The sequence below is a fragment of the Blennius ocellaris genome, assembly GCF_963422515.1.
Source record: "Blennius ocellaris genome assembly, chromosome: 4".
NCBI classification, from domain to species: Eukaryota; Metazoa; Chordata; class Actinopteri; order Blenniiformes; family Blenniidae; genus Blennius; species Blennius ocellaris.
This window is the reverse complement of record NC_137653.1, coordinates 3,572,161-3,597,043: the sequence shown is the minus strand read 5'-3', so window position 1 is coordinate 3,597,043 and position 24,883 is coordinate 3,572,161. Positions and strand designations below refer to the sequence as shown.

The 24,883-nt window shown below is 44.1% G+C and overlaps 2 protein-coding genes across 4 annotated transcripts; both read right to left on the bottom strand.

Annotated features, from left to right (window-relative positions):
- Nucleotides 1–804: 804 nt before the first annotated feature.
- stau1 (staufen double-stranded RNA binding protein 1) lies at nt 805–10,334 on the bottom strand. Its single transcript, XM_080494776.1, has 15 exons — nt 10,158–10,334; nt 6,844–7,132; nt 6,605–6,726; nt 5,322–5,466; nt 4,645–4,798; nt 4,382–4,553; nt 4,209–4,304; nt 3,902–4,114; nt 3,675–3,818; nt 3,414–3,560; nt 3,238–3,313; nt 2,829–3,148; nt 2,629–2,751; nt 2,179–2,258; nt 805–1,643 (listed from the first exon to the last, which is right to left on the bottom strand). The coding sequence occupies exons 2-15, from the start codon at nt 7,034–7,036 to the stop codon at nt 1,556–1,558; spliced, it is 2,073 nt and encodes a 690-aa protein (XP_080350902.1). The 5' UTR covers nt 7,037–7,132; nt 10,158–10,334; the 3' UTR covers nt 805–1,555.
- Nucleotides 10,335–10,731: 397 nt separating this feature from the next.
- On the bottom strand, nt 10,732–22,551 carry LOC308129318 (protein polybromo-1-like). 3 transcript variants are annotated; one of them, XM_080495230.1, is made up of 30 exons: nt 22,469–22,551; nt 22,020–22,184; nt 21,666–21,763; nt 21,341–21,488; nt 20,697–20,846; nt 20,420–20,536; nt 20,148–20,216; nt 19,912–20,010; nt 19,738–19,823; nt 19,539–19,630; nt 19,248–19,464; nt 19,017–19,158; nt 18,625–18,710; nt 18,253–18,532; nt 18,055–18,160; nt 17,238–17,877; nt 16,505–16,722; nt 16,220–16,408; nt 15,913–16,070; nt 15,556–15,801; nt 15,007–15,152; nt 14,726–14,883; nt 14,144–14,327; nt 13,833–14,040; nt 13,543–13,741; nt 13,302–13,457; nt 12,180–12,341; nt 11,755–11,819; nt 11,340–11,544; nt 10,732–11,124 (listed from the first exon to the last, which is right to left on the bottom strand). In XM_080495230.1, exons 2-30 carry the CDS (start codon nt 22,161–22,163, stop codon nt 10,961–10,963), a joined length of 4,932 nt encoding a protein of 1,643 aa, XP_080351356.1. In that variant the 5' UTR covers nt 22,164–22,184; nt 22,469–22,551; the 3' UTR covers nt 10,732–10,960. The 3 variants fall into 3 exon arrangements, with proteins under 3 accessions (XP_080351356.1, XP_080351357.1, XP_080351358.1); XM_080495231.1 differs by lacking the exon at nt 12,180–12,341; XM_080495232.1 differs by lacking the exon at nt 12,180–12,341 and having other exon boundaries at nt 13,386–13,457.
- Nucleotides 22,552–24,883: the final 2,332 nt, after the last annotated feature.

Genomic DNA, 24,883 nt, shown 5'->3' with positions numbered 1-24,883 from the left:
AACACGGCAAACAAGACGGTACCAATACCTTGTTTGTTTTTCTGTTTAACCTATAATGGGCATATTGGTATTTCTACTTTTTTCTAACTAGAGGTTGAAAGGCTTGGTTTTCTAACCTCTATGCCACCTTGCATTTTTGGTGTTCACAACTTTTGTACAGATATCAAGAGCAGAACGTGCAAATGGTCTTCAGCTTAGCCTGCTCCAACGATTAATATCAAAAAAAGCAATTTCTATAGGCAAGAGCAGGCCTGAGAAACCGTCCATTGAAGTCTCCTGCGTTCAGATGTTGGGTGTTTGTGGCTGCCAGCGTTTGGCTTCACTGTGATCTTTCGACAAGTCGGCGATCAGAGAAGGTGTTTACAGGCGGTGCGGGGAAAACAGATTGGATGGGACTGGTAAAAAGAGGAGCTGGGTATCAGCACAATGTCGAGAGTGCGCCCAGAGATATCGAGTGCAGCTACAGGTCAATTGAGACTGGAAGTAAAATGACTTTGAAAAGAAAAGAAAAAAAAAAAACCTATGTTGATAGTAAAGTACATTGGCAGGAGAAGACAGCTACTGCATAGTAAATCTCACAAATGTATATTACGCAAGGCTTCTTTTTTTTTTTAATTAGAGTGTCAAGAAAAACCCATCTGAGACATTTTACGCTTCAATAAATTATTGGGCGAAACCCAAAACCTTTTCGGTCTCGGCTCAGAATCAAATCAATGCAGCTCAGTCTGATAACGTCCCCAAATATGAGCGGCGTTGTGAGTAATATCGACGGTGGACGTAAAGAAGAGGAGATATGAGAAGTCGTCGTTTTGTGCACATAAGCACTGAAGTTTAATTACCATGGGGAGCGGAGAGAACGGGGGAGATTGACATGAGGGAGAGAAAAGGATCATCGGGGGGGGGGGGGGGGGGGACTGATGCAACCAGGAAACATCCCGACCCGCAAACAGCCGAGACAACGTCACATTACATCACACGCTACATTTAGTCACAAATTCTTCCCGGCCCTACATGGTAATGTCGATAACACTTCACTTGTGGTTGTTGATATAAAGCACTCTAGGAAAATCAACAGAGGTTCGCCAGCTGCACCCTAGACAAAGATGAGACCCTTCTTTAATGAGCGACCTCGGCGAGAGGTGGGGGGGGGGACGTAAAACACTTAAAAGCAAGAGTTAGCAGGTCTCACAGAGGGGGAGCAAGTTCTATGCAAAACAAAACAGAGTTCACAGTTAATTTTCGCTCTCTTTTCTTTTCTTTTCTTTTCTTCCCACCAAGTAAACCAGCGGCTCGTTGACTAGGATGCAGCTACGTCTTCTACAAAGCAACCCAAAAAAATAAATAATGTGAACAATTAAACAACATCAAGGAGGAGGAACGTCTTTTGATTTTCGTCAATCTTGTTTAACTGTGAACATCTTTGTAACAATGAATATGAGCAGTGACGGTTGGGAGCGTCCGGTGCCCGGCGCTCCCTGCAGCCTTCTAAATGGGACTAAGAACACAGTGTCTGAGTTTTCTCTAGTGCTTTTTACAGACAACCCAACCTGATCATCTACACAGTGCCATCCAGGGTCTGTGCCAGTGTGCTTGAGTTAGTCTGTTTCAGGTGCAAGTCGCCTTCCATTTCCTGCTTGCCGCACCTGTGAAAAAGCATCACATTTAGTGTCGGTTGTCGAATTAGTCAGACCCAGAATGCTCCGTGACGTATTCACCCGAGGAGCTGTTCTATCAGTCTGAGCGAGTTGACTGTAAATCTTACAAAAACAAAACTCAACTGATCATATTCAGCGAGGAACAGAACATTAATTCCTATGAAACTCTAGAATTGAGAGATTTATGTTGGTATGAGACCTAAGAATGCTGCTGTACAAGAAACACCCCTAAAAAAAAAAAAAGTAATATCAAAATACTGGAAGAAAAGCTTGAAGATGAAAACTTCTTTGGCATATTTGCTCATTTTCCCTTCATGACGCCAAATGAAGACTAAAACAAGACTTGGTGTCATTTTATCAGAAAGGTAGGAACTTCCTGCTCTGCTGCGAGTGTTTACTCTCAGCTGATGGAGGCCTGACCTGCCAGCTTCAGCCAAGGTGACACAGAAATCTATTTCCACCCCACACTGTTTATGTAGTGTATGGCCGAGCGAGAGGCGTGGAGAAACAAGATGTAGCTCACCCAGAGGCTGGTCCATTTCCTGTCCTTTCATTTGACTGCTGGTCGAAGTCTGAGAGCAACTTCAATATGTTCAGTGCAGCCTGCGGGGTTAAAGACCATCATATATTAGTTTTTACTCTGCTGAAGATTCTTCTATAAGACACCAGGGCCAGTATTTTGGACAAAACAAGTAGAGTGAGAGTCAATGACACAACAGTATGCAGCTTCCAAAAAAAAAAAACAGCATTGCATTGGCTGAAATTTACATTTGATACCGTTAAAGGCCATAATTGTCATCATTTATCTAGTAATCGATTCATCCACATCATCCTAGCATGGTTCCTTTGCTGTGTTCCTCTGTGTGAAATGTCTTCTCACACTTCTCACGCAGCTCATATATAATGCAGGTCAGACCAGATGAGGACATATGGCTGCAGCTGAAGGACGTGTTCTAAACCTTCATAGACTCACCATATCGTGGCAGGAGTCAACATCTTTCCCAATCCCGTGGCTGATGAGCGGCGGCTGGGAGGAGCAGTTAATCAGCGACACGAACTCATTCTTATTGTTTTTGGGAAAGTCCTTGTATTCAACCTGCGAAAGAATTAAAACGCTTAACTTTTGCGCGGCCTCGGTGCTTTTCGAAGAAGACGGGAGAGGTTGTTTGTTACCTGCAGGCACTGCACAGATGCGAGGAAGCCGAGCTGTTCTGAGGGCCTGGTGAGGGGCCCGTGGGGAAGCTGGTTCAAGTTATTTTTGTTTTTGAGGATAGTCTCAGCAGTCACTGACGTCCCTGCGTAGAGCAGCTCGTTGGCAATCATGGCAGTGATTGTTGCCTTGCCTGGGTTGGGAATAGCTCGGCTGTAGTCCTTGGCGTGGGGTCCTTGGCAGGCCCCGACTGCTTGAGCCACCTCAGGCACCATGGGCAGGATACCTGCAGGCAACTGCTGGTGGCTCAGGTAAGGCAGACGGAAGTCCTCCTCCTTGGAACCTTTTGAACAGAACAGGCCACACAGGACATGAAACCATCGGTTTATGTCACGGGTGGCGAAAAATATCGGCGCCTGTGGTAAATTTTACCCATTGCCACGTCCTCTACAGAGCCGGGTTCAAAGAAGGTCACTTTGCGGCCGTCACCAGGTTTTTTCACAGGCGTCTTAACAGTTTGGAGAGAAAAAAAAGAAAAGTGACAAAAGTCATGTGTATCATTAGGACACAGACGTGCACACGACACTTTCTCTGGTGTACTCAAATACCTTTTCGTCAGTTTTGAGTGCCGGTTTGGGGGGCTGTGGCTGAGGCACTTTATATCCCAGAAGTTCCAGCATTTTCTCTGCAGCGTTCCTCTTCGCCACCTTCTTACTGGGCCCCATTCCCTCTGCGGACTGGCCGCACACCGTCACCTGAAGCGAAGCCGACAGATGGAAGAATTGAACGAGGGGCAGAATTAAGACGCGAGGACGCGAAGGAAAAGCGGAGGCAGATGTTCGCCCGGGTTCGGCCGCCAGCGGACTCGCCTGCATGACGAACTCCCTGCGCCGGGGCAGACCTCGCTCCGTCACCATGCTGTACTCCGGCTCCTTCTCCTTCTTGGCCTGCTGGATCTGAGCCAAGCGGCTGATGGGATTCATCCCCTGCCCATATTCTGGGCTGGTCTGCAGCTGTTAGCGCGATAAGTGAACTATTACCGAACGAGGCTCTTCGGAGGGGGACGATTTTGCCTCCGATTTAAGACCGGCGTTACCTTGATAATGGATTTGGTTTTCTTTTTGATGCGCGGCACTGTCTTTTCCACACTGGGTATGTGGGGTAGCCGCTTCAACTCTCCCAGCACCGCCGCTGCCGCCAGCTTCTTGGCGATCTTTTTACTTTTCCCCTCGCCCTCGCCTGTGAAGTCCCCGACTGCAACTCGCACTATGAAGCTCTTCATGTGTGGAGGACCTTCTTCCTTCAAAACCTGGAAAACCACATTGGCAAGTTGAGATGAGAAGGAACATTTACTGACGTTTCTTTTACTGACTGTGGATGAGGGATGAGAATCTCCTTCAAACCTCAAAATTAACCGGTAAGTTGCGTTTCAGTGCAATTTCAAACACTTGACTGATTTCTGATTTGTTGAGGTTCTCCTCCTCGGGCTCGCCGTTCATCTGTTGAATGAATAGAACATTTTTTTTAAATAGCAGTCCAGCCTTGTTCCATGCTAAGCGAGCACTTCTTTCCTCACCACTGGCAACTGTTGCAGTATTGGCTCCTTCTGCAGAACTTTTAAGGCCTTGGCAGCGGCGTCGTGTTTGGCCATCTGCCGCGTGCGTCCCTTCCCAATAAACTGCTGGCCTCCGATGGAAAGCTCCATGTGGTATAACATTGGTCCCACTGGAGGAAACGGGTAGTAGTACCTGGGCACCCAAAAATAATAATAAACTCATTTCCCTCCCGAGACAAAACAGCCTTTTTTTCAACTGATGAAAGTATGTCATGTGAACTCACTGTTGCATAGAGCGCTGGTAAGGCCCTGGAGCGCGGACGTTGTAGTTGAAGTTTGGCGGTCTCATCCCCGGGTACGGGTCGATGGGTTTATACATGGGCTTTTTACCAAGCTTCGTACATAGTGCATTCAACTCCATGGTGTGCGTCATGCCATCTGCAGGAGAGGAAACCCAACGTGAGGATCCATCTGGATCAATTTAAGTTCCCGGCAAAGTGTGAACAAACGAAAAAATCACTATAATGTGAACGGGAGAGACGTCTTTAACAAAAATAAAAGGTTTAAGTCCAAAGCAATGGAACGAACTGTGACAGTGACGGGAACCAGTTTATGGAACGCAGTTCAGAAAGAGTCAGGAATTCTCCCGGCATTTAAGAAACGAATAAAAGCGACAATGTTAAAAAAACAAAAGAATGAAAATTAGATTTGGACATAAATAATGTGAGATATTTGATTTGAACGAAAATGAAAGATAGTTTTGAATTTGTACATTGTAAATACTGTACATAAAATGCACAGAAATATCAGTAAAAGTAAATATTTAAAAGGTTGGACATTAAAAAAGTAACACACTGAGGTTTTCTTTTGACTTAAATAAATACATTTTAAAAAAACAACAACAACAAGTGAGGCGAAGACGACAGCGGAGCCAGTGGGAGCAGCCCACCTGGGGTCTTGCCTGTGTTGCGGGGGCTCCTCACGGTGGGTTTGGGAAGTGTGGTCTCAGCGAGGGCGGACGATGCAGCCGAGTGCTGGGCTTTCTTGATACTGGTCCCCTCGGCCTCCCAGTGCTGATCACCCAGCGTGAGCCTCACAGAGAAAATCTGAAATGAAGTCCACATAATTAACATGGATCTGTGACAGAACAGGAAGACAGGCCGAGTAAAATTAGTTGAGATGATGTGTTGTTGTTTTTTTTCACTGGGCTAGTCACTAGTGATTAGATGAAAACACAGAAATCCACATGATGTGCAACTTTATGAACAAAAAGTTCACATGGAAATAAACTGAATTGGTACTTTGTGTGTCTCACTAATTTTGCAGGAACGCTGCACAAACTCTTGGTGACGTTTGCGTCACAGTTAACCTGGACTAAACACGTCTCCCGCACAACATTAGACAAATGAAATCAAATAATTCTTTGCGCAACTGTTTTGCTGAGGACAGACGGATGTTGAGTTATGGGAGAGCATTGAGGATTCTTCACCGTATCGTTGCCTGCGTCCAGCAATCATTTGATCCCGAAGCTCATAGAATTCACGCTGACATTTCTTATGCTTCATAATTTTCGTTGACAAAAATTTGAGAAATGGTTGAGGCTTTTCCGTTTGAAACCATAGACACAGTAAAATGTAAATCGTACTGCAGTGTTCGGCGTTCTGGTGAGAGAGGTATGTGACATACACAACAACTGTAAAACTCATTTTAAATTAAAAATGTAAAAACAAAGAGGAGCAGGTCGAAGTCGATGGAGATATAACTAGCATGAAGGCTCTGTGTGAAAAATGTTGAATTAACCTGCACAGAATAAAAGCTGCTAGCAGTGTTAGCGACTCTCAGCCACAATATCTGCTTCCACTTGTTAAAAGTGAAGTGAATTCTTTGACCCTGAATAAGCGGTGCTGAGACCTCCGGAGTGCTGCACTACGCCAACAGAACCTTGCACTTCAGCCACTTTCAAATCCAATATGGTTGCTGGAAGTTGTGGCTGAAGGCTTGAAAGATCTCTGAATACACACAACGCATTCAGGGACGTTTCATATACTTGACTATAAAGTTGCACGACATTGAGTGTTTTTCTTTTTCAGACGAGTCAACTCGTCTCCATTCTGATTTGCATTTAGTTTGACAGAAAAAGTAGTCGCAAACAACATTCCCAGTGAAAACCCATGCAAATTATTTTGGTAGATATTTTAGGAAGTTGTGGAGTGCCGGAGACGGGGGGGTGGGCTGCCCACTCACCTTTGAGTGAGCAGGTCCTTGCTCACAAAGCAGCTTATACTCAGGTTGGATCTTGTTGAAACGGGCTAACTCATTCACCAAACACATGGGGGTCTTCTCTTTAGGGTTTGCCATGTTACATACTGTAAAACAAAGGAAAAATGTGACGCGCGGCAACTCGCCGGCAGAAAACTGACAAACTGAACAGAGCGCTACGGAGTTTGGGCTTGTTGACCACGCGAGTAAAAGCCAAACGTCACCTGTGGTGGTATTGTAGGGAGTGGCTGAGCCGGCAGGGAGAGCGGAGCTCCTGCTGGGCTGGCTGGCGCTCTCCGACTGCAGGGTGCCTGAGGCAGAGGGGATGCTGTAGCCGGGCTGTGGCTGGCCCAGCTGCAGCGGGGCAGAGGCGGCAGGCATGGGGCTCGCTGGACACTGAAACTGGAGCTGCGACATCCTCGTTGCTCTGGTAACAGCAGGCTGAGGTGGAGATAGGAGATTTTGCGGTACGGGAGGGACTGTTGATTGAGGAGGTCTGAATGTAAGCTCTACCTGTGGGGGGGGGGAGAAAAGAGGCAAACATTTAGCAATTCTGTATTTAAATTACATTTTTAATTGGTTCGTCAATACTGTTGTCAGTGGTAAACACAATGGAGCCCATATCCAATAAATAAGACTGGGTGTGTTCTCACTGCACTGCTTCAATGTCAGCGGTCTGTCAAACAAAGATACTCAATCAATTTAATTACCAGATGATCTGACCAGCATGTGGCCGGACTGTGGAGAAGCCACAGCCGGCCAGACTGTGCTCACAGTCATCAACAGCGTGGGCCACGGAATCAATGAGCATTAAAGGTTCAGCCGTCTCGATCACTATCAAAGCAGGAACATCAACAGATCAATTCAATACACCCGTTTCAATCAATCAGTCTTTAATTAAAACTTTACTTTGTACTCTAAAAAGATCCCACTCCTTGTCCATTGCAATGTACACACACACACCCACAGTTGGTCACACGACGAAGTGGCTGAGCATCGATGAACCAGGTCTGGAAAATGTTCCATCACTGGAACATCTGCACCAGGAGACATCCCAGCGCCTGGCGACCATGACACAACCCGACGGACCAGCCCAACGCCCCCCCGAGCACTCGGAGGAATGAGCACCACTGCCACAAACCATCGGAATTCTGCCAAAGCTTAACACTGCAGACACAGTTTGTGGAAAACCAGACAGCGGGGAAATTCAACAATCCATACAACTGGCGAATAAAAATCAAAGTTGGCCCAAGTGAGAAATAAACTGACCCTGGCTTTTAATCCGATTTGATATTCTTTATGTTGTGGAATAAAACTGTGCTCAGAGTCAAAGCGCAGATTCTTGACTTGTCGTGATGCGTTTGAGGACAACGCAAATACAATGGATAAACGTTTCTCTCCCGAAGTCCAGGGGAAGAATAAGTCAAACTTCCATTTTGTCTTGCTTGAGCTGTAAGCGGCTTTTCTGTTATCCAATATTAAATGTGTACAAGATAGTTACAAAGAGCATCGATAGGTCTTAATCATCAGCAGACAAGGAAACGGACAGCATTGTTTCAGGAAATTGTAGCTGTTGGTAACAATCTCTATCATTTTCCAGACAGACACCAACAACAGTACATCCAACTGAAGGGTGGAATACAACAGACAGGTTTTTCTACATGACACAAGTGGTGAGGTGTCTTGTGAATGTTCATATTGATGTTTCTGTTCAGCTCTGTTTTTAGCGGCTCAGTTTCCTGTGTTCGGTTGTTTATATGAAGGCTTTTACCAGAGTCGACTCCTCCTGCAGCTTTTAGTTTCACCGTCACACGCTGGATTTGTGGCAGGTTACATTTATTTGACAGTGCTGCAAAAGATAACTGTGATCAATGCTTCTCGTCATTTTTTATTTTGACAAACCTTCGACAATATTTTAGTCAGGAAATGTGCCAAGTGCTGTTATTTATAGTGTCTGAAGGGAAGTAAAACCTCTGTGTTGAAGAGAGGGCTGCACCAGACATGTCAGATTTAGTTGTCATGGTGTCAATATGCATATCGCAAAACAATTACTGACTGAAGTACATTATGTTTACATGCACTGTGCACTCATGTTCTGCAATTTGAAAACAACGGTGACGATCTCAGGACGGCTGACAAGTCGTTCCATCCTCTCAACTCCCAAATCCTGAAGGTGGGAAGCACTAGAAGCTCAAGACACGAGTCAACAGCAAATAGAAGCAGATTTTTTTCTTCAATCGACAACCTCTGCTCTGCTGCTCATCATACAAATGCAGCCAAATAAATCAGGCTTTATAGCGATACTACATGTATTACCAATGTTGTTACAACAAAGAAATAATCCACCGAATCTAAACTTTCCTACTTTTAGCATTTTCAAACTCATTTTAGTTCAGGGGCCACATAATACACTAATCTGTACATTTTAACTTGAAAGGTTTTGTTTGTTGTGGCACAGTGGAGTAGAAGTTTGAGATAGTTGATGTTTTTGTAAACCGATTTGCAATTATACTGAAAAACACTACAACCTCAACATAAAGTTGATTTTTAATGACGCTTTCAGGTTGAAAAGTCGGTGACTTGTCCAAAAGACTTCTCCTTTAGCTGTTGCGTTCTGCAGCCTTTCACATGCATGTCCTTACAAACTCAGCCTGACAAATTCTGTTAAAAAGTCAACATTTATTTGCAGTTTTCTTTCATACGTTTGGTCCTTTCCTGGGCCGGATTGAAGCCTCTTTTTTGGCCTGTTTTGGCCCACTTTCCTTATGTTTGACACCCCATGATGTAGACCGTTTAAATTCATCGTTTCTTTGTTGTGGATGGGAATTTTGTGTAGCAGTACAAAAAAATAGGATCGGAAGCCTGGTGTGAATCAGTCACTGAAGTCTTTTGGATGATTTCACAAATGGAAATACTACAAGTTACCTAATCTGATTGTGTCTCGTATGGGAGTGGTCCATCAGTCTTTTGTGGGTGTTGTTTGGGGGGGGTCCCCAATCAGATCATTAAAAGATTTACCTAAAGATTACACCTGCAGAGCTGGTATTTGCTCACGTGTTGAAATTGTTGACAGCATGTTTAAAGGGGCGTTAAGCTTGTGCACGAACGGCCAGCCCGCCTCAGTCCTGCCCCACTGGGCAGGTTACCTGCAGAGCAACGTCCAGGACATCCATGTCTGGAATACAGACAGAAGACGTTTGATGTATACAAATGTATAGATCCCTTAAAAAATAAATAAATAAATCAGGATGTTTGTAGAGAAGAGGCCGCCGGCCGGCCGGCCGGCAGGCAGCCTCCCTCCCTCCGGAGGACCAACGCTAAAGCTAACTAGCTTCCAAGCTACACCGGCAGAGGTGGAATCGGGGCGGTTCGCGTGAAATAGAACCTGCGGCAGCAGCGTGAAGCGGAGGAAGGTCTCGCGGCTCAGTTTAAAGTGTCTGACACTCTCCCGGGACGCTTCACCGGGTTGACTCCCAGCCGGTGAAACCGCTAGCTGGCTGGCTAGCCGGCTAAGCAGACAGCACAAAGTAAACCTCACCTCGTCGCTCCTTCTCCGCAGGCTTCTAGTTACTCCATGACACACGCGGACTTGGTGTTTTGGCTTCTTTTTTTTTTTTTTTGGTTTAGGGGGGTTGACGGCAAGTTTCAGGAGTCTGTGGGTGTGAGTTTAATGTCAAAATGCGGGCGGTGAGGAGGTGGACATTGGGGAGACAGGGCAAACACTAAAGAGAATGGCACTCTCCTGCAGCCACACCAGGAAGTGACGTCACGCACAGAGGAAGCACTTCCAACACACATATTTCCAGAGTAAAATCCACCGAGAAACTCTTGGCTGGGCAAAAAAAAAAAAAAAAAATCGATTTAATAGATTATTCGAATTTGTAGCTAAAAACTATTTATATTTTGCCAATTCAAGCCCCCCCCCCCCCCCAGCAGTTTTTATTTGTTTTTGATAATGTTGTTTGATAATCTGATGTCTGCAGTCATTTTTAAATACATTGAGAAAAAAACAACAGAAAATCCAATTCTTTTTTTTTTTTTTTTTACAGGCATATCACTCAACCCTGCAAGAAAGGCACAGATGCACATTGCCCAAGCAGTGTTTAAGGGATTCATTTTATTTTGGTGCTATGACTGAGCAATAAAATCACAGGTTTTACGGAAATATTCCTCCAACTGGTGTAAAGAGAAAGACACACGCGCGCACACACACAACTATCAAGCTTATAGTATTAACTAATAAATATAAAATCGATCACTATAAAATATTGCTTCGATTATCAATGATCCTACACTCAGTGACTTGAGGGGGAAGGGAAGCGTCTGAGAGGAGCGGTGCGGTTACAGGTTGTGACCCTGACAGATGTTCAGAGAGTCTCTCAGCATCAGGTCGCGCAGACGCCACAATGCGTCCGCCATGGTGCTGTGGGCCCCTTTGCTCTTCAGCCAGTGAGCCGGCAGCCGACTTTCCTGCTCTTTGGTCAGGTAAGCGTCTCGTCTCTGAGCTGTGATGGAAACAGTTTTCAATAAACAATTAAATCCAGAAATGGCAATTTATGGCTCTGTTAAAATAATTCCTCCCTTAATTGACGTAAAAGAGTGCATAGAAACTGTATGTACATAATAGGTGCTGTTAAAAATAAACGAACAAACAAATTTATAACCCCCCCCCCCCCCCCCCCCCCCCTTTATGTGAAAACAAAGAAGCACTTGACGCCACCTCTGAGCGTTTGTTCCCACTTGCTGACGGTGTTGGATTCTGAGTTCAGGCCTTCGATGTACTTGAGGTAGGCCTCCGAGTGCAGCACCCGCTGGGTCTTTGGTGGTGGAGCCACAAACATGGGTGTGGTGGGCTGTAAATGTGAGGGCTGGCCCTGTCCAGGATATGGTGGAGGAGCGTGTTGTCCTGGACTGAACATCCCAGGCTAGAAACAAACCCAAAAAAAAAACAGCTTTCAGGCTACAGGTGCAGCACTGCATTTCAAAATAAACAAAGATATTACAGGTTTGGTTCATTTAGTCACAGAAAACACAGATTGTCCCACTTAAAGTCATACAAATCCTATCCAATTTGAGGGGTTATGCAGAAATGCAATCAAAATTAATTCCAGACTTACTTCTGGATTGAGACTCACCTGTTGCATATAGTTTCCTGCTGCAGGACTTCCTGCCATGCCATTCATAGGACCACCCATCATACCTGTTGAATATCAGCAATTAGCTCCTGGACATTCAGTAACAACCGTGACCTGAACTCATGCTGGTTTTATTCGTGTTTAAAAATGACAGTGAAACATTAGTCATCGACTACCAGTTCAATGTTAGTTGTCCGATATCAGCTGTTCGCATGCATTATGTGTGTGAACGTGGGCTTTTTTGTCAATTGGAAGTGTGATATGCGAGCACGCTCTGAAAGAGGAGGGTCTGTCGGAGACCGGGGAGCTCGGCGTGCTTGGAGAGACCAGGCTGCGCGGCCTTGTGTGGACCAGGTAAACCCCTCCGGCAGGAGAGACACGGCTGGGTGTGACTGAGCGGGTGCGGCTCGGACAGCTGCCCTTACCCGGATGAGGCATGCCAGGGTACCCAGGCATACCCAGGAGGAGATGGTGAGGAGGCAGGTGAGGACCCCCTGCGGGGTGAGGTGACATTGTGGCCACGCTCAGCAAGCCCTCATGGGGGCCCTGCATGGGCATGTAAGGTGGGCCGTAAGCTCCCATCATGCCTTCGGGAAGAGGGCAAGGAGAGGACAACAGATCCATGCATAAGTGACATGCAGATGACTCTAGACATAACGTGCACTACAACAGAACACAGTGGCCCCTTTCACACGCGCACTTAACTTTAGAAAAGCGAGGGCAGTTTGACACGTTCGACTCAGCTTTAGCATGGCTCATGCTTTCAATTGTGCTATATTTATTAAAAAAAAGTACTTTTATATCTTATAAGATTAACTATCTGGGCCCTTCTTTTATATACCCCCCCCTGGTGGCTGATTGTTGTATGAGACAAATCAAGTAAAGTCGAAGATCTGATCCAAGCTGAGTGGAAAATGTCAAAACAAGTTGTTTTTTTTTGTTTCAGATAGTTTCAGTAATTGTGTGTGTAGTTTGAATGTTTGCTCCTCTGCAGGAGTGTTGTTTTTAAGTGGCAATAGACAATTTTTAAATATATTTTGCAGCCCTACTTCTTAGCGAATTCAAGTAATCTTTTTTTAATATGCCTTTTAGGTGCAGCTTTACTTACAACTGTGCACCGGGTGAGTAGATTCATCTTAAAATTTTAGTCTCTATAAGAATAATCAAAACTAGTGATGTTCAAAGTTCATCGTGTGAAAGGGGAAAGTCATACAAATGGGTTTGAGAATGTTAGCAAAACAAGCATGTCAGTTAATGAAATTAAAATTTAAAAAAAAAAGCTTTCATGGTTAAAAAAAAAAAAAAATCATGCAGTCAATGTCATGCAATGTCAGATATAAGGCAACAAAACTAACATAAAAACAATATTAAAAATGTAAAACATCAGCAAAGAAGAAAAAAACAAACAAACAAAAAAACCTTGCTTTAAGGATGCAACACGTTTTTAAAATGGTGAGAAAATTAGAAGATTACGGATTTCAACAGTCCAGCCTCAATTCCCTGCTGCCATGTTGTCAAACACGCGTGCTGTCTCCGAGAGGGGTTACCTGACACGGGTGTCATGGTCTGGTTTATCATTCCCATAGTGCTGGGCGAAGGCACCACTCCCATCAGTGCCCCTACTGGGGTACCTGCTCTCGGGGACGCTTGCTTCTGCTGTGGCCTCTCGCGTTCTTGCTGCTCCACTATTTTGGCTGCACGTTCTGAAGCGGCGAGAGAGGGAAAAACGTTCGGTCGTTTTTTTGATTCGCTTCGAAACGCAATCGCGTCTCGATTCTGCCTCCTCACCTTCGTAATCTGCCTTCTTGGAGGCTTCCAGGTTCCTCCACTCGGTGCCGACCAGTCGACTCAGCTCGCCGAAGGAGAAGTCGGGGTGGCGAGCCTTGATGACGGCTCGCATTTCACTGCTGAACAGGATGTAGCCGCTCATGTTGATCTTCCTCTTGGCGCCTTCTTTCTTTGACAAGCCCTTCACCTTAGGAGTCGTCTTCAGGGGAAAAACAAGCACATATTCGGTGAGATCAACTCTGCAGAGCGGGCCTTTGTCTGATCCGAGTATGTGGCTGCTCAACGGACACCTGTGAAGGCGTGTATGGCATGGTGTCCATGTCGCTCGACACAGGCGTTTGCATCTGAGGCAAGGACGGCGTCTCGGGGGCGTCGTCGTCATCTTCCATGTCCTCCATGTCGTCCTCCCCCTCTTCTAAATCGGCGAGTTTCAGCTCCAGCTCCTCTATCTTCTTGTTCAAAATGGGCGACGCCTCCTTTTGTGGCACGAACACTTTTCTGCAGGGGGAAAATACAAGACGAGGAAGACAAACATCAGACGTGGAAAAGCGAAGGTCTCGTATGCAACAGGGGAGAATAAATCCTTCGATATCGGGCAGACCTGAAGTAGTAGACCTCATCCTCCACCACCTTGGAAGAGTAGGAGAAACGTTTCAGACCCTTGAACTTTTTCATCTGCTTCTCAGAGTCGATGTAGCGGCTCTCACACAGCAGCACATCCTCTTCTGAAAACTCAGTCGGTCGGCACGACAGGTATTCCTTAAAGGAAGACACCATGCATTTCCCTGGAAAGCAGAATAACGACCCATTAATAAACGTCGCTTCAAAAAAAAAAAAAAAATTATTTCCTGGTTTGGAAATGCAGTTTATTTTCAGACACATCTTCCAGGAGTTTTGCTTCTTTCTTTTTTTTTTTCTCATTCCATGTCTGTCGATTTCGTTGCACAGTTGCTAGGCAACCAGCAGAGCTTCCTGGAAGTTAACAGGTCTCACTCAGGAGAGATACGTGTATGAATAAGACACACCTGACCTCATTTAAAAGTGTAATTATCATTTTTTTTCTTTTTAACCGTCTCGCTGAGGGTAATTTTATTTCCAATTTCTTTGAATGCGTCACAAAATTCTACTGGCTTGGCTGCGATTAGCACACAGAAAGTCTGGGAGGCTGTCGAAGTAGTATTACCGATGACGCAAGTCATGGGCAGCGTCTCCTCCAGATGACTCAGAAAAACTTCCCTCTTGTAGAACATCTTTGTGGGCTCGTGCTCCGTTTCCTCGGGGTGAATGAAGATCGGTCCGAAGAAGAAAGTCGCTCCGTTCTGCACCCACAGCTTCTCGATTCTGCAGCCCAGCCACACAGGAGCATGTTAGCATCGGCTATCAGGTCGATGTAAAACAATCGTCACAACTAATGCCTTCATATTGTGGTGGTGGGGGGGGGGGTTTAAGATGAACTTCACCAACCTGGCAACCCGGGGCTTTGACAGTCCATGTGACTGAATGTAAACACTGTCTCCCACTTTAAACCACACGTTGTTGTATCGCAACTGTTCGGAGTAGTGACAGCCGGGCTCGCCTCCATTCATCTCCGTGGGGACCTCCTCCCTCTCCTAAATGAGGGCGCGCACAGAAACAGGACTCAGGTGTTTATACTGTGACAAAAAATTTTAAATGTGTAATTAGCATCCCCTCTGCCACCTGCTCCACGCAGGTAACCGATCTGAGCTAATTAATCCCCTGTAGCCGAGGCTATCTGACAAAAGATTGAGGATTTTATTTTATCCATGAAGACATCTGCACTCATAGTTAAAAATTCCCATGAAAATAAATAGTCAAGAGGGCCTTGCTTTTTAACAGGAACTTAGAGGAAAAACACAATGACGGAGGCACATTTAAATAAAACCAACATGCAGCTGAAATTAATTGTAGGATCTGATATCCAGCAGGTTAATCCGACACTGACAGGGAATGTGAAAACTACCGACTGTGTGACATCGTGCTGCGTTTCCTCACCTTTTCTACAAAACTGCCAGTGTCGGCAGGATAGGACATCGTGACTTTTTCCTGGTCGGGCTTGACGAACATGGAAGCGACGCGGACAACAGGCAGAGGAACTTCCCGGGAAACTAATTTCACAGTGCTTTCAGGCATGGCCCATATCTTGATCTTCTTGAAGATCTTGACGCGGGCGGTGTAGCGGGACTCGCACACGTAGACGTCCTCGGGTCTGAAGCCCTCGGGCTGCATTTTGAAATAATCCTACCAAAAAAAAACAAATAAATAAATAAATAACATGCCAGAAGAGTGTAAATAGTTTTTTTTGACACAAAATGTTCCAGATGTGGTCGACGTCACGAAAAACGATCATACCTTCACGAAAACGACCACACATTTGCCCAGAACTTTATTGACGCCGACTCTGTTGTAGTAGTCACTCTTGAAGACTTCTTTCTCGAGAAACTTGCGCGTGGCCAGGTGAAAGGTCTCGGTCGGTCGGTAGAACCAGCAGCCATACAGCCACTTCTCACCTATGAAGGCAAAGACAAAAGCCGATCGTGACAAAAAATCATTTCTTGGGAGAAAATCTACCTATAAATAAAGACAATATTTCTTTCATACACCCGCTGTTTATTGAGTGGTGCACCAAAAAAAACTAAAGTCTTGAAGACCTGCTTACCTGCTTCATCCTCCCACAGCTGCTCAATACAGACAATGTGGGGGCTCAAGTTTGGTTTCGACGGCTCCACATACACAAAGTCTCCGACGTGGTAGGTGCCGTTTTCTAAAGTGAATTCCTGACTGTACACGCGATTCGACTCCGGCTCCGACCTCCACGCCTCTCCTGACAGACCCTTCGCATTCTCACCTTTAAACGAGAAAGTCACAGCAACTCAAACGAGGACCTCACCAGAAACGTCGAATAATCCTGAACATCTGTGCACCACAGAAAACGGTGACCTACTTTTGCTTTCTTCCTCCTCCTCCTTCTTCTCTCTGTCCTCCTCGATCTCTTTGGGAATTTTCTCCCTCTTCTCTTGGTCGACGTCACTGTGCAGGTGTTTCCCTGTGTAGTTGAGCGCAGTGGACAGCAGGATCTCTCCGTTCTTGCACAGCTCATCCCTGATCTTGATGAAGAACTGTTGGAGCTCCACTGCGTCCTCAAATATCTCAGAGTCCGTCCTGCAAACAAGGCGAGATAAAAACGCTAACCCTTATAATCATTTCGGGATGAATTAAACAGTGAAATTCAAGCAACCAGTAATGGGATTGGATGCTGACTTGCTCACAACAACATGAATAATTAGAAGTTGAGTCAATTATTTAAAAAAGTTACATTATTACGATGAAGAGAAGACACATTTTTGAACTCCAAAATATTGGCAAACTTTTAGGGCAAAAGATTTTACTTGTTGAGCTGTTGGGTATTTTTTTTCTTTCCTTTGGGCAGAATAAGATGCTGGGAAACATGGAAAGTCCAAACATAAGAGTACTTTGGCTTTTGCATTAGCAGTTTGAGTTCAAGTTTAACTGCTGTCAATAAAACAAGTAGTGGAATATTGTTTATGCAATGAAAAGGTTCAGAAGCTGAACCATTAACATCAAGTTATGTTTGAGATTTTGTTTTACTCTGATCAGGCAAGAATTACACTTGAAACCTTTGTAGATGCTTTAGTTCTTTTAAGAATTTGCCTCACCTGTGAAGCCTTCTCGCTTTTTCTAAAACTTCAAACACGTGTTCCTGGAAGACGTCCAGCCTCCTGTAGCGCCCGCGTTCCACATTCATCCGGACGACGTCGAAGTTCAGCGGCGGTTTTTCAGGAGCCGCCGGATCCACGACTGGTATTTCAGCCAGTGAGTCACTGTAACATCGGCCCTCTTCGTCCTGGTGGCCCATCATGGAAACAAACAGGTTCCTGATCAGCTCCCGCACCAGAGTGTACACGGCAGGAGGTCCGGAGTCTTCCGCCCCTTCTTGCTTCTTGCGCGTCTCCAGCAGCACTCGGTGCAACACCAGAGCGTCGCGGTAGATCAGCGACTCCGGCTCATTGTAAATGCAGGCGTTGTTGAACATGAGCGTGAAGTCTTCCATCAGGGCGTCGACGTCCTGGTAACGGCCGCCCGCCATGTGGCTCCGCAACCTCTCCATGTCGATGGGTCTCTTGATTGTCGCGTAGTAGTCTGGCAGCTCGGACCGAGAGGGGAGACGGAGGAAGATCGTGCTGAGACGACGACCTCGGCGGTCAGTGAAGTTCCGCACGGCGTCGTAGAGCTCGTTCAACCGCTGCTGAAGAGGCGTGAGGTATTTTGACTTCTTTGGAGAAACGCCACTCTTTCCTAGAAGCAATAAGGAAAAAAAATTGATAAAACACGGTGCATATGTCTGTGTGGAATGTGCAACCACTGCCAACACCGGGAAAACTACTTTCCATGTTGACTTTCTGAAACACCATTATGAAATCCTGCCAGGAAAATCCTGACTTTAGAAAATGTGTGAGAATTAAAAACACTCACTTAGTTTCAGTTTGGGAGAGCCAACATCCCCCTCCTCAGGCGAAGGTCCCAATTCCTTCCGCTTGTCTTTCAGCACCTTCTCCAAAACGTCAGCATCATTATAAACCTGTGTGATCCAAAACTCATCTGTCAGAATAACTCGGTTAAAAGATATACGTGACATAATCATGTTATCCTAAACGGAGTCCCGCTGCCCACCTGAGATCCTTCCTCGTTGTAATGCCTGGCGTTGCGGAACATTAAGCGCATGTCTTCCATCAGGGCTTCCTCCGTGGTGTATCGCTCGCTGCGAACGCTGTGCTCAATGGTTTTCAGGTCCATCGGTTCAAGAATGACATTATAGTAGTCTGGGTAGTCCTTCTTGGAGGGTCTGACCATGAAAAGCTCACAGAGACGCCGGTTAGTGTTCGTCTCCTTGGCATCAATCACAGCAGCATAGAGGGCTTTCATTCGGTTCTTTTTCACGTTTTTCTTATGGCTGGGAAATTTAAAAGAAAAAACATTCACCTTTGTTGGCGAAACTATTTATGTTGTTTGTCACATGAAGAGAAAGTAAGTAATAAATAATACCTTTTCTTCTTGACGCTGCCAGTGTCGGATGACAGAATGCTGTCTCCGTCTTCATCATCTCTCCTGAGCAGGTCCCTCTTATTTGCCTAACAGACACACAAGCAAAACATGATTTATCCATTCAACTTCTATAGCAATTATAGGTTATTACCAGGGAGGACAGTAATTACTGCCAGCTGACTATGACACACAGAGTCCCTCACATCTATGGGCAGGTGAGGGTCACAGCTTAAACTCATACATGTATTTTGACTGCAGGAAAAAATAATCATGCACGGCGAGAACATGCAAAGTCACAAAAAAATAAAAGGCCTCATCAACAGAATCAAACTGCGAGAACAGTGTGCGAGCCACTTAATACAAACTAACAGAACAACATCCTGAGTCATTACCTGCAAGATCTGCTGAAGCCTGAAGGCCCGTTTGTAAATGCTGGAGTTGGGCATGTTGTAGCGCTTTGCATTTTCGAACATGAGCGTGAGGTCGGCCTCCATCTGTTCCACGTTTTCATACTCGCCATTCTTCATCTTTGTCCTTTACAAAAAAATGAAATATACATAAAATGTTTTAACACTCCCTGCATGAACGTGACACAAAAATGTGCAAGAATTACTGCTGCTCACCTGATCTGCTGAAGACAGATGGGCTGTTTTATTTGCTGATAATAGTCTGGGTATTCCCGGCGGGACGGCAGGTTCTGGAAGGGTTCAGAGAAAACCTGGCCCTGACTATTCCTGGCACCCCTGACGGCTTCATACAGCTGGAAGATCGGGTTGCTCATCTCCATACTGGAACTCTGGCTCTCAGCCTCCGATTCTCCCTCATCGTAGCACACCGAACCTACAAACGTATAACAACACAAACATTTGCTTTCTGTGACGAATGGACGCGTGAAATCACCTACTGGAACTTACCAGTGAGCACAGGGTCGTCCTCACTCTCTGAGCCGTACTGAAGAGATACGCTGACACCAGAAAGTCGATCCCCCTGACCAGACCTGCGATTCCTGAATGGAAACAGTAAAGTCACACACACACATACACGATATGCACCTCAAGTAAACACGTGGTTCAACACCGACACACGCAAAACAAATCAATTGTCATTTATTACCTAATGCGAAGACTGGATTTGGTGGGTTCTGCGTGTTCAAGTTCAGTTTTACGTTGGATGAAGACTTTTTTAATAGTGTTAGCATCCTAGGAAATAGAATTTAAAAAAATGATATATCATTACTTAGGACGTGATACATATTGTAGGTAAACATTTTTAAGAAAAAACTATTACCTTAAAAACCTGAGATCCTGGTTCATTGTACGTTTTGGCATTTTTGGCCATCAGATCAACATCCTTCGCCATGGCATTGACCGTCTTATAGACTCCAATCTTTAACAATACAACAAACAAATATGTTAGTATGTAAAAAAATTAATAAAAAAAACACAACGATGTTATGAAATCATTAAATATCACAAATAAATAATAGAATGCTGCTTGATTTAGTGAAATAGTGAGTTGGTTACTTGGATTTTTTGTGCGATCGTTCTCAGATCAATTGGCTCCTTTATAATGGCATAGTAGTCTGGGTAATGCTGAAAACGCAAATAAAAAACAAAGAGTTATCGAGACTGAAACATGAAGTGGTCTGAAGAACAACAACAAAGTAAATGCAAGCGGAAATGAGAATTTTCACACCTCAACAGTCACGTAAAGATCAAATACAAATATAAAGAGTTCATGGTCTCATCAATATAGCATACAGATTTTAAAAAAGAAAAAAAAGAAAAAGACTCACCACTTTGGAAGGAAGTTTCTGGAACAGTTCACTGATCAGGCGTCCTGAAGAATCTGCGTGCGACACTATGGCCTCCAGGAGTTGCTCTAATACCTCCTTCAAACTGCCCGCTGAAGGCTAAAGACACACAAATGCATTAGTGTGTATTGTTGCTCATTAATAACTGGAGTAGAAACGTCAGAACACTGAAGCTATTCTATGTAACAGATGTCACTCAGATGGAGAAACGCAAAAGAAGAAATGGCAACCCAATAAAGGTTTCAGGACCAGAACTTGCCTCATCTTCAGTGGAGATTCCCGTGTTATCCATCATATCGTCAACGTCTTCATCGTCCTCGTCGCCGTCTCCGGGCTGTACGAACTCGTTCCTGGTTTGCAAATAGACCTCCCACAGTTTGCAGGCCGCTTGATACTCCTCACTGTCACTCTGAATTTACGGAACACGGAAGGAAAGAATCACATGACGTTACTGACAACACAATAACAATACCTCTTCAAATAGCGAATCAGCTGGTTATAATCAAACTCCTTTGTTGAGCTACAGAAAGCTCAACAACAACTCTTTGATCAATCGACGGATCACTTGAATAAATTAGTGTCATTAAGAAAAGGTAATAACAACTGAGTCTTGTAATTTAAACCTTCATGACAAAGTGGATGTCTTGTCTGTAAAAAAAAAAAAACCATTTAAGACAGAATTAAAGGCTCAGAATAGATTGGTCTTCATTTAACATGAAATTTGGACATTAACAATAAAACATTATTGAATAGAAGGCATACATTAAACTGATGAATCAAGAATGAAATAATAGCTACACGAGGATTTTGTTATTCTTAATGCTTATAAAAGTCAAGAAAGACATGTATATTATAGTCACATACATGCAAAAATAAAAGACTTTGTTTTCTTCCTCCACGTACCTTATAGAATGATCTGGCGTTGTTGAACATGAGCCGAAAATCTGCAGTGAGCTGCTCCACGTCGTTGTAATCTTCTGACTTCAACTTGTACTGAATCTTTGTCATGTCAATCGGCTGAGATATCACTTCATAATAATCAGGCTGATTCCTAAAAAAGAAAAAATAAAGGGAAACATCAGCACATATTCCAAAATGAATCAGTGTCTTAAGAAAAGTGCACTTTGATTAAAACCAAAAAGATATGATAGCTTCTTGCAAAGTGAAGGTTTGCAAGAAATGGTGGCAACAACATTGCTATTTTACTTTAGACCGGCTATAATAATACCTTCTTTTTGGCACCCTGAGGAAAACGTCACAAATCTGCCTGCCATGATCATCTTTGTAATCCCTGACAGCATTGAACAACTCGTGGCATACAGCAATCTGGAAGACAAAAGTGATTAAAAATCAGTAATTAGACTTTTACAAAGGGTTCAACCATGAAAAGAAGTCTTTAGCAAAAAAATAAGAAGAAGTGTTTGAACATTAAATCCTCCAGAAATTATTGGTGTCCATAATAAGATTGAACACATCATCACAATTGGACTGAATGTGCAGTAACTGACTGTTGTATGTTTTGTCTGATGAAGGGTTGAGATCTTTATCTGGACTGCGCGCACGGTTTTCGAACAGTTTTTACCGTGTCCACGGGGGGAACATTAGACACCCTTCTCCTTTTCCTGCCACTTCCAGGGGTAGATGTGGAGGCGTCGTCCAGGTCTCCCGCTCCGCTGACGCTGCTGGATGGAGAAGTCGCTCGTCTTCTCTTGGAGCTCGCTGACATCTTAAACAACAGGCTAGCCCGCTAGGTAAAGAAAGTGAAAAAAAACACATTTAAGTTTTTATACATGGTGTCACATTTTTGTAAATGTGCATTAATGGTTCACACCCTGTTAATAAATGAGGTTTTGTGGAACTCCCAATGAGTGGGGACGCACTCATGTATGAAACAAAGCGCACGGACACTGACTGTTAGCATGCTAACTTAGCCGCTTCAGTCAAAAACACAAGCAGTTAAATGTTCCTACCCATGCAAAAGCGAGGTGGGGACGGCGAACCATAAAATAGGTGTCAAGGAGAAGATCTTACCCAAACCCCGAGAGAGTTTCTCTTCAATCCCTGAGCAGAAATAAGTGGAGTCTTTCTGCGGAGCTAATGTTGTTTAAAAACTCTTAACCGGAAGTTGTGGCGCGTTTCATTGTGTTTGGGAGGAAGTGAGAAGACAGTGCCAAGGACCGTGCTGCCCTCTATAGGTTAATATGAGTAATGCACGAGGATGGAGAACAAGATTAAGGCCGCCTGATCTCTGTATCTTGGTGATTTTTAACGTATTTGCAGCGTTAAAGTGCAATTTCTTTCAAAGTCTTTTTTAAAACACTTCATGATTATACATGCTGCATTGAGCGGTTGTATGTCTGTTGAATTCAACAGAGGTTTTAGAGCTTTAATTTTTAACATGCCTATACTTGAGTTAAGAATAGTTAAAAGCATAAAAACCACAACATTAAATTAAAATAAGAAGTAATACTCAGTGGCAGCCAGCCCAACTGCTAATTACTTGGCAAAATCTAGTTCTCAAATACAACATTGAATGTATTTGAATTCTAACAAAATAATTATAAAATTTGTAATGACATTCATATGCATTTGCCATAATAATAATAATAATAATAATAATAATAATAATAATAATAATAATAATGATAATGATAACAACAACAACAATAATAAGAATAAGAATAAGAATAAGAATAATCATAAGAATAATAATAATAATAATTGTGTTACTGAAGTGTTGTAGCACTCAATAGCAGTCCTGTTCTCAAGACCACATTTATAAGGTCACTATATTATTCACACATTTAAAGTTAATCTTTACAACATGTCGAAAGACACATTTTCCCACTTCCTTGATATCAGATGCTGGCCAAATGATTGCACATGTGACCTTGACCAGGGCTCATATTGGAAGCTGCAGATTTTCTTCCACTTTTGCTGTAAGCCAATAATTTTTTCTTCATTTTCTTTTGGTGCTCTGTCAGCTTATCTGTCAGGCTTATGATGTAGTGAGCCATTACACGCGCCATGCACGTCAGCTGAAAATCATAATGCAGCAGGTCACTTCTCACACCTCCAAGATTAGATTATTCTCTCTGATCTTGGAGGATTTTCTCGCTTCTTTTTTCAGGTCAGTCCCAAGCAAACTGCTGTTCTGGACAGAGTTTTGGCCCATAGACTGCCAACATCCACCGCAGCGTCATCAATACAATTTACAAGCACAGGGAAGACCAGATCTGCTGCTTTCAGAGCATTTGACACTCAGGAGACTTTGACACCATTGGAGAGACAAGGACCTATTGACAGCAAGGAAGAATCCAAACCCAGTCACAGTGGATTTCTGGAGAACAATCGAGAAGAGGTCTCTTCGGAGATGGTTATGCAGAAGCTGAGAGGTGCCTCTCCACCACAACGAGAATAAAAACTTCCCTCCACAACACCATGACACAGTGGAGGCTTACTGCAATGGCTGTTCTCCTAACTGTGAACAAAGTTTGATTCGATGAGGGGATTTTTGTTTTTGTTGATGGATGGACGGAATGACTATTACAAGGATAATCTTAAGATGCATATAACGCTTTAAGCCCATTTTGAATCAGTCCTCGCCATGTATCGACTCACACATAAGCTCAGTGCCGCGATGCGGCGCCAAAACGACAGATAGTGGTACCTTATTTGTGCAAGGTGGAGTAAGTTTTACCCAAGAAACAGCTGCACTGACGTCACTTACGCTCAATGTGTCTGTATTGATTCATGCTGCAAAACTGTTGTTAATTGTTTATACACAATTTATGAGTTTATCGTTCATGCCGAGATCCAGAGTAAGAAAAAAACCCCACAAATATTTACATTGATAGCGAAGTGGAGAAGATGTGTGTAGCCTTAGAGAACTGAGTGTCCCTGGTTGCCACGAACAACCATATGAGTTCAACAGCAAACCTCCAACATGAAGACATTTTCCCAAAGTCTTTTTCGGATGACAAATTCCAAAAACCTTATTTAAAGTAAATTAAGGCAGGACTTTGCAGACACTGTTTATGTTTCCCCGTACCAGATTTATTTCTAATAGCTGCAGCATGCACTCCTGCACTCCGATCCGATCAGCCGCTGCTGAATGCATCTGTTTATTATTCTAAATTTATAGCTGGTGGCTGAGCGGGGGATTTTGGAGAGTGTGATGGTTTGGGGAATGGAGAGGAAAATGAGCAGAAGTGGTGTTTACAGCATGATGACATACCGTCTTTAGAGTACTTGCAACACTGACCATAATACAGGGACAGTATTATTCCTCTTGACGTGACAACAGGAACGGTTTTCCAAATTACACAAAAACAGTAAAGAAATGTGTGTTTTTGTTGTGCTTGATAGCTTATTGTCTTGCTGTAAGAATGTTGGCAATAAACCTTGTACTTGGAAGACTGCATGCATTTGTGGCATGTGCACTGA